Source organism: Daucus carota, chromosome 5 (assembly GCF_001625215.2).
Source record: "Daucus carota subsp. sativus chromosome 5, DH1 v3.0, whole genome shotgun sequence".
Classification (NCBI taxonomy): domain Eukaryota; kingdom Viridiplantae; phylum Streptophyta; class Magnoliopsida; order Apiales; family Apiaceae; genus Daucus; species Daucus carota.
Genome location: NC_030385.2, coordinates 10,709,344 through 10,718,219, shown reverse-complemented (window position 1 = coordinate 10,718,219; position 8,876 = coordinate 10,709,344). Strand labels below are relative to the sequence as shown.

Here is an 8,876-nt window from a genome sequence, read left to right as displayed (position 1 = left end):
ACGTGTTTTACTCTAAAGAAAGGAAGAAATTAACGCACCTTAGGGTCCTCCAGCGATCACCACAATTTAAGGTACGAAAATTTAAAAACAAAAATTAAAATCTAAATGATGTGCCCTAAGTGTAAAAATGCATGATGCAACACATATGTAGTTCTAACTAATATTTTTGGATTTTAAATTTTTTATTTTGTTTGTGTTTTTTCAATTTTCAGATTTGTTTGTGATTTTCTAAATAAAAACGAAAAGTAAGAGTGGAGAGATACGAGATACCAAAGCAAGCTTCCAAATCCGAGCAAAATTTGTTCACTTTACTCCATGAATCCCGACTATTCCTCCTCGAAATAAAGAACAAAAAATAGTGAGAAAACAAACTAATCCGAAAGATTAAAAATAAAGGAGCGAAAAATTAATTTTAATCCCCGGCAGCGGCGCCAAAAACTTGATGTGCTAGAAATATTACCTTTTATCGCAAGCGCACGATCACCGTTTTAATATTTATGATTCGATCCACAGAGATTAAAATTATTTTTCGCAAACCCTTTACTTTAAATCTAGGCGAATTAGAAACTTAATTTTAGTGGAGAGGGTGTATTTTAAAAACTAATTTTCATTAACATAAGTTCAATTTAAATTTTAATCTAATTAACCTTAATAAATTACCAAACTTAATTAACAAGACTAATTTTACAAAATTAATCAACAAAAGCCAAAAACAAATATCGTACCAAAATTTCAACAACTAAACTACTCGATAACAAACTACTAGTCATAACAATTTCAGTATAAAGTTGGCAAAGCAAAGCAAATTAAAACCCTGAAGAATAGTCGCAGCTACAGGAAACAATAATCGGGAAACCACAAACACAAGACAAACGAACTAATATAAAAGAAAAACAACACCCAGACTCGGTGAAAACAGATTACTCAGAACTAAGTACTCAGCAGAGATGAAAACAAACTCAGCCCCGACAACTTAATACCAAAACCCAGAAAAGGACTCAGCTGGCCAAGCATTAAAAATCGAAATCGAAACATGACTCGCAAAAACCTGAATACAAAACCCAGCTAGTAACTCGGTATCGAACCTTGACTCGGAACTTTGTTTAAACATTAACTAACGACTCGAAACAGAACTCGGAAATGCAGCAAAGAAAATCGACTTAAACAGCGGATTAAACTACAGGACTCGATAGCGGACTCAGTACATGACTCGGCGGAGTTGACTCAGCAAATACAGAACAAGACAGCAGACTCGATGACAAGCACAACCCAGCTATTCGACATGACTCAGCTGATCAAACCCAGAACTACAGCAAACGCACAACTCAGGCAAATCGACTCAGCAGAGAACATTGTGAACTCGGGGAAAAAAAACAAACTCAGCTTAAACGAAATTGATGCAAACACACACACTCAAATTTAAACAAACGAAAACAGTGGCTCAAGTAAACAGGACAGTAGGAGTAAACTTAAAACCCAGCAACGAACTCAGGGCTGCGACTCAGCTTCATGACTAGAAACGGAACTCGAAACCAGGGCAGAAACACAAACGAAATCGACACAACTCGGCAAGAACTAAACAAACGAACTCAGCATTTAAAACAGAACAAAACCAAGACACACAACATCAAACCCAGAACTCACTATATTAACTCAGGACTGCACTCGACTCGGCTGACTCAGACGAATGAAGTGAACTCAGTAAGAGAAGAAGAAAACAAAACAGAGGAAAAGAAGGTTTATATGTTTGCGTCAAAAAGAAAAGGGGAGAGGGGTTTTGTCATTCGTGTCTTCAGAAAACAGAGCAGGTGAGTGTTTTATATTAAAAGAAACTGGACTCTAAGCTAACGAACAGGGTCAAATTTTTAATTAAAACCAAACTTTATCAACTCGAATAAATATATTAAAACTATTGCTCTTGAGATTTAAATAGTATAGCCTCGATTTCTAACAAGTCAAACCCCCACACAAATCATCTTTTGTGCTAGAGTTTTAATTTACTACCAAAAATTAAATCTAAAAAGTAAGAAATCTACACTTAATTAAAGCTTGGGTGAACTCTTCCTTTCCCAAAAGCTCTTGAGCATGGGGTGGTACTTGGAAGATTCATATCATTTTAGGCAAGAAAATGTAAAGAGACAAAATATAAACTAAAGGAAGATTTGCATTAAAATAAAAGTGTTTACAAATGGAGATGAGAGCATACAAATTAAAACTAGATCTAGACTATACTACCTACCAACTAGGAAAAGACTAGGTTAAAGATGATGATTACAAGTAAAGGAGGTGGGGGGGATTTATAGCTAGAAATGTAGGGTTTAGGGGTAGGGTGGCTAAATCTAATCCATCCATGTGTGATGTGTGTTGGGTAAATCATAGCCCTCCATGTGCCCCCTTGCTTGCCAACTCTCTTTATTTCTTCTTTTCTTTTCCTTTTCTTCTTTTTCTTGCATTTTATTTTCTTTCTTTATTTATCTACAAATTCCTGAAATAAAATAAATAAGCGATTAATACTACGAAAATAAACAAAAGATAGGCACTTAAATATGCAAAAATATGGACTAATCAGCTCACAAGATTGAAGTGCGAACATCCTTTCCTCTCAGACAAGTCTTACACAAGTCGGAAGCCTCTGGCAGAATTATGAAATGGGCGGTTGAGCTAGGCCAATTTGATATAGAGTACAAGCCAAGGACCGCCATCAAGGGGCAAGCACTAGCTGACTTCATCCTAGAGTTTCCACCCACTTTTGAAGTTGAAGGGATGGAATGTGTACCTGAACCTCAGTCTCCAATAGCCATACCCGAGAATTGTTCCCCTTGGTGGAACTTGTACGCCGATGGGGCTGTCAATGGAAATGGGGCCGGGGCTGGCATTGTCCTAGTCAGTCCGGAAGGCCATAAGCTGCAAAGCTCCATTCACTTCGACTTTAAAGCCACCAACAATGACGCGGAGTATGAAGCCCTGATAGCGGGGCTGAAGCTAGCCTTGGAGATGAGGGTGGAAAATATGAATGTTTACAGTGACTCAATGTTGGTAGTCTGGCACATCCGAGGAGGCTTCCAAGCTAGGAGTCCCCGTACCGATCTCTACATGCGGTATGCCCAGGAACTAATTGGGAAATTCAGAGAGATCAAGCTAGAGCAGATACCAAGGTCTGAGAACGCAGATGCAGATGCCCTGGCTAAGCTAGGTTCACAAAAGGATGCACATATGCTTGGGGTGATCCCCCTCGAAATCCAATATCAGCCTAGCATCCCTAAAATTGAAGTCCTAGATGTTGAGGTTGGAGAGTCTGACCTTTGGACAACCCCAATTCAGGAATACATAGCCAACGGAACCCTGCCTACAGATAAGGATGAGGCCAGAAAATTGAGATACAAGGCGGCCCAGTATGTGATTTATGATGGAATTCTTTACAAAAGAGGGTTCAACCGACCCCTCCTTAGGTGTGTTGCTGGGATAAGATGTGAGTACATTATGCACAAGGTGCATGAGGGAATTTGTGGGAATCACTCGGGGGGGTGCCTCCCTCGCCCAAAAAATTCTTCGCCAGGGCTACTACTAGCCTACCCTCCACAAGGATGCTCATGCCTTCGCCAAGGCCTGTGACAGTTGCCAGAGGTTCTCTAATACAAATAAGAACCCAGCGGTACCCCTAAAGACCTTGACAAGCCCTTGGCCGTTTGCTGTTTGGGGCATAGATCTGATTGGTGAATTACCCAAAGGAAAAGGTGGGGTAAAATATGCAGTTGTGGCTGTAGATTACTTCACTAAATGGGCTGAAGCTGAACCCCTGGCTTCCATCACTGCAAGGAAGATGGTAGACTTCGTTTATCGAGCAATCGTCTGTCGGTACGGGGTTCCCTACAAGCTCATATCAGACAATGGGAAGCAGTTTGATAGCAATGAGATGATAAATTTTTGTGAACACCTTGGCATAAAGAAAGGGTTTTTCGCGATGTGCCATCCCCAGAGTAACGGTTAGACGGAGGCCGTAAACAAAATCATCAAGCACACCCTGAAAGCCAAACTAGAAGAGAAAAAGGGGTGTTGGCCAGAAGAACTTCCAATGGTGTTGTGGTCTTACAATACCACTCCAAGGTCTACTACTGGCGAAACCCCGTTCACCCTAACATACGGGTGTGAAGCCATGGTCCCCGTGGAAGTTGGAGCAGGGTCCTTTCGAAGGGATAACTATGACCCTGAGAATAATGAAGTCAACCACAGGCTCTACCTAGACCTGATTGAAGAAGTAAGGGATACGGCTCAGTTGAGACTTGCCGCATATCAACAGAGTACCCGTAAATATTTTGATAAGAAGGTGAGAGCTCGACCCCTCAAAACGGGAGACCTGGTTCTAAGGAAAATGATGCCTAACATGAGGGTTCCCGCTCATGGGGCCTTCGGTGCAAAGTGAGAAGGCCCATAAAAGTAATTAGGGTTTCAATTGCATCTAGTTCTTCACCATAATCGTAATTATGCTAAAGAACTCGGGGGGTAGTAGGCATATTATTAATATTACTTGGCTTAAAATTCAAAAAAATTGGAAATCGAAAACATCGAAACTTGGGAAATACAACTCAACAACATGGCTGCAGTAATCGGAAGGAAAGCTTATCAAAGCTTTCAAGGTTTCAAGCTTTTCAAGCTTGCAAGGTCTTGGGCTTACAGTAGCTCTTCAAGGTTTAAAGCCTATCAAGGCTTTCGAGTTTAAAGCATATCCAGGCTCTCAAGGCTCACTTGGTGGAGTCATTACAAGGCTTACTTAACGGAATTACTACAAGACTTACTTTGTGAAGTTGTCTCGAAGCTTATACTTGGAGATTACTCTAAAGGCTTACACCTGGGGATCACTTTAAGGCTTACGCCCAAGGGTATCCCTCGAGGCTCACGCTTGGGGCTTACGTGTGAAATCCCGACGCTAATCTTGCACATGAGATCAAATTCACTTGTGCTTGGAGGGATTATCGCAAGGAAAGACTAAGTACTTTTATATACTATCGAGGAATTAACACAGTTACATCAACACGCATTCTCAAAGAAGGAAACGACCCTGAAGAATAAGGTCCCAAGGGACACAACCCCCCAGAAAGTGGACAATGTATACATTTTCAATACAAGGGTTACCCCCTGTATTCATTCTTTCTACCTGCATGGAAGGATTAGATGGCAAATATAGCAATATGGGAAGAAGGACAAACAATACACATAAAGCAGATGAAGGAAATGAAACGATTGCATAAAAGGAAATACATTGCAAGGGAAATTCCTCCCCACACCAACAGGGGGAGGCCCTTACAATGTTAAAATATCTTGCGCGGCATTCGGAGGTGCCCGCACCCTCATCCAAAAAGATATATTAAATTCGTGACGACAAGCGCCACGCACAAATTCGTAGTTACAAATAAAGGTTTGATTAAAACACTGGGGAAGGAGCAGTTAGGAGGCAGCTGGAGAGGAGGAGGCCTTGGGGACTTCATCGGTTACCGGAGCGTCTGGGGAGATTGCATTCTGCGAGGAAGCCGCGGCTAGGGCCTCCACCTGGGCCACCACGGGAGGTTCCTGAGGGGGTGCCGTTTCAGCCTCCTGTCAGTCTTCAGCCGCAGTTTTTCCCTCAGGGGTACCCCCAAGATCTTCCCGGGCGTTGGCATCTTCGACTTTTGCCTCCTCCAAGGCAAGGGTAGCATCGGGCCCCAGCTTAGCCCAGTCGTTGTCAGGGAAGAAGCGATAGGCCGATTTGACACAATACTTCACCCCCGCGGCAACCCCGGCCTCGAATACGGTGGCCTCTCGCTCTTTCCTCGTCGCCTTTGCGACAGCGGCAGCCTCCTGCAGCTCTTTCACTTGGCCCTCCAGCCTTTGACCATCTTCCCAAGGCCATCAGCTTCCTCCTCCAAGGAGCGCCTCACGGCGTCCTCCTTCCTCCTCTCCTCGCGAACCTTGGCTTCCGCCTCCTTCAGCTCCTGGTTGGCCTTCCGCAGAAGATCCCTGTCCTTGACAGCGGAAGCCAGGTCCGCCTTAGCTTGCTTCAAGTTCGCCCTCATCGTCTCGTTAACCCGAGCGGTATCAGCGACGTGCTCTCCCATTTTCAAGTCAAGGAACAAACTCTTAGCGTTGGCCACCACCTTGTCGCGGGTAGCCTCAGCTACCGAGAGCCTGTCTCACTCTCGAATGGTGGCTTCAGGAATGTGGTCGCCCAGCATCCGCTGATCAAGCTGAGTCTTTTGAGTGGAAGAGGAAGCGGGGGAGCTGCGGGCCAGGGCCACCCTGGGCTTCTTACTCGTGCGGCCTTTAGCGGAAGACCCAGCCTCCACAACCTTGGAGGGATCCCTCTTGCGGCTTCCGGAGGAAGCCCTCTTCTGCTCCATGGAGGGCGTAGGCCGCTGAGATACAGGCTTAGCGGGGAGAGGAGCCTGGGAGCCGGAGGCCTCCCCGAACAGGTCCTCATACTGGGTTGAACGCTTGACAAAGCTGGGAATGTTGGCAGTCATATCTGCAGGTGAAGACAAAGCAAAACGGTCAGAAACTACGCAATTGATGATGGAGAAACAGCAGGATGCAAGTATGGCAAATGGTAGAAAAGTTATAAAGCATGCACAACATATAACTGAAAATTCGCAGGAAACATAGCATCGACAGTAAATAAGGTCAGGATTGTAAGTTAAAGAGGAAACCTGGGCTTCCCGTCCCCTCAACACCTGCATCCCCCTCGTCAACAGGGGATGCATCAACCACCATAGTGGAAAACCCGAGCCTCTCCAGATTCTCTGGAGTAAGCAGGCTGGAGCCATCACCTAGCTTGGTGGATAGCCCCAACACATGCTTGGCTCTCTCAAGGTACTCTCCCGCCAAAGAGGTCTGCACTGGCATGTCTACAACAAACAAAAGCATAAGGAAACTAAACGGGAAACCTAGAGGGTTAAACTAGACAATAGACAAGGGGAAAACTGGCTTACTGGGGGAGAGATTGAAGTCCTTCCTGTAGACTGGGCAGTCATGGAAGTAGAGGAAGAGCTTCTGCCAATCCGACATTGATTGGCGGTTACCCTTAATACCCTTCTTGTGATGGGTATTCCAGGCAGTTAGGTAAAAGAACCCTGGGGTCCTCCCGGTGAGCTTCAGCTGGAAGAACCAGCCCAACTCCAAGGCAGACATCCTCACCCCATGGTGGATGTCATAGAGGATGTAGAGACAGACCGCCATGCGGTAAGAGTTGGGGGTGAGCTGCATGGGGGAGACCTTATAGAAGTCCAGAACCTCCAGGATGAAAGGATGGAGAGGAAGAGACAGGCCCAGCCTGAAGAACTGGGAGGAGAGCACGGCGTTGGGGTAGTTGGTGTCCGTCTTGAGGGTGTCGAAGCGGTGACACCTCTCTCCAGGCTTCGGGATCACCAAAGTGCAACCAGGGTTGCAGGACTCCAGGAGGGATTGCAGCCTAGCAGGAGTCATGATGGAGTCCATATGCTCGCAAGCTAGGACCACAGCTGGAGGCTCCACCACCTTGACGGAAGCCTCGGCTTCCCGTTCAACCTCCTCGGAGCTCCCCTCGAGGGCTTCAGCAGCAATATCTAGCGGGAGGCCCGGGGTCCCGTCCGTCTGGCTAGACTCAGAGGTGGTCCAGTTGAGCTCCTTCACCATCGAGCTGCGCTTGGAGCGGGTCCTAGAGCTAACCCCTAGGAGTGGCTGAGCAGGGTGCGGGTCTGAGCTGAAAGAAGACCCTGTGTCGACCGCAATCACGGGAGCCTTGCTGGTGGCAGATTGGGAAGAGTGGGAGGACATGGATCCTTGAGACATCTACAAAAGGAAAGGATGGGTTAACAGAGGACTCAACAGGAGGCGAAGGGGTCGAAAGAAAAAAGAAGAGAAGAGAAAAAGAGGGCCTGCGGAAAGCTGGGCTGCAAAAAGTGGAGCCCTATGGGTGTGAAGCAGGAGGGGAAAGGCTCCAGTTGGAGCCCTAAGGTGCAAGGGGACAGTCTCCCTCGAAAGGGAATGGTATGGGCTACGGACGACGGTTCGTCTTCTCCGCTTGCTAACGGGAAGCCCAATTCTAACCTTAGCCTCAACCACGACAATCGACGTTCACTAGTTACTCTAAACTACAAGCTAAGCAAGTACAACACAGCAAATCACACAACGGGGCATCCAAGGCAGATAAAAACACACAAAAGGGGTTCAATCATAAGAGAGGGGTTTCCCCTAGAGGCGATTGGGAACCTAGGGTTTACAATCTAGGGTTACGATCAGGGCTCCAAAGCAACGCAACAACACCAAGGGCGATAACCCAGTCGGGAAACAAACAGAGCCTAATCGGAGTCAATTAAAGCCGGTGGTGTGTGCACATTCATAAAATTGATGTGTGCGGTCGATTACAAGAGCATGCAGGGCAAAGTAGCAGTTTAATCTGACATAATAACCTCAATCAAGACAAATGCGGGTGTGTGCACGCATGCCGAGGTGAACAGTCGAAAAGAAACAAAATGTGAAAACCAAGCATGGATCATATAAACATTTAGTCACAGATATGGAGCAAATGCAGAGGAAAAATATGGACAAAGACTCGAAGAAAGCATACCTTTTGGTCGGAAGTTGGAAACGGAGACGGAGAAGTGAGCGCCGGGGAAGAAGAGCAGATTGCGTCTGGAAGTGCTTCGGTTGGAAGAGGGAGAGAAAAGTGAAGAGTTTAAGAGATAAAAGAAAAGAGGAGTGAGGCTTTGTGCATGTGTATATATAGCAGTAGGGAGTGGGGAACAGCCCCACCAGGTGGCACACTGTGAGTGGAGAGACGCAGAGGTTGCCTTGATGATGCAGGGCTTCCCGAGGTCTAGGTGGGTGGCTGAAGAGGTAGAGGTGTGATAGGCCTCTACGACTGCACC

General features: G+C 45.9%; 1 protein-coding gene across 1 annotated transcript; it reads left to right on the top strand.

Annotated features, from left to right (window-relative positions):
• Window positions 1-2,643: 2,643 nt before the first annotated feature.
• Window positions 2,644-5,687, top strand: LOC135152726 (uncharacterized). The gene is made up of 3 exons (XM_064093811.1): window positions 2,644-3,489; window positions 3,584-3,983; window positions 5,437-5,687. The coding sequence occupies exons 1-3, from the start codon at window positions 2,644-2,646 to the stop codon at window positions 5,685-5,687; spliced, it is 1,497 nt and encodes a 498-aa protein (XP_063949881.1).
• Window positions 5,688-8,876: the final 3,189 nt, after the last annotated feature.

Excerpts from the sequence above, each read along its gene's own strand:
- LOC135152726 (XM_064093811.1), top strand. The coding sequence starts at position 2,644 with ATGAAATGGGCGGTTGAGCTAGGCCAATTTGATATAGAGTACAAGCCA. Across the intron at positions 3,490-3,583 it reads GTGAGTACATTATGCACAAG|GATGCTCATGCCTTCGCCAA; the intron begins GTGCATGAGGGA and ends ACCCTCCACAAG. Across the intron at positions 3,984-5,436 it reads GTGCCATCCCCAGAGTAACG|GAGCAGTTAGGAGGCAGCTG; the intron begins GTTAGACGGAGG and ends ACACTGGGGAAG.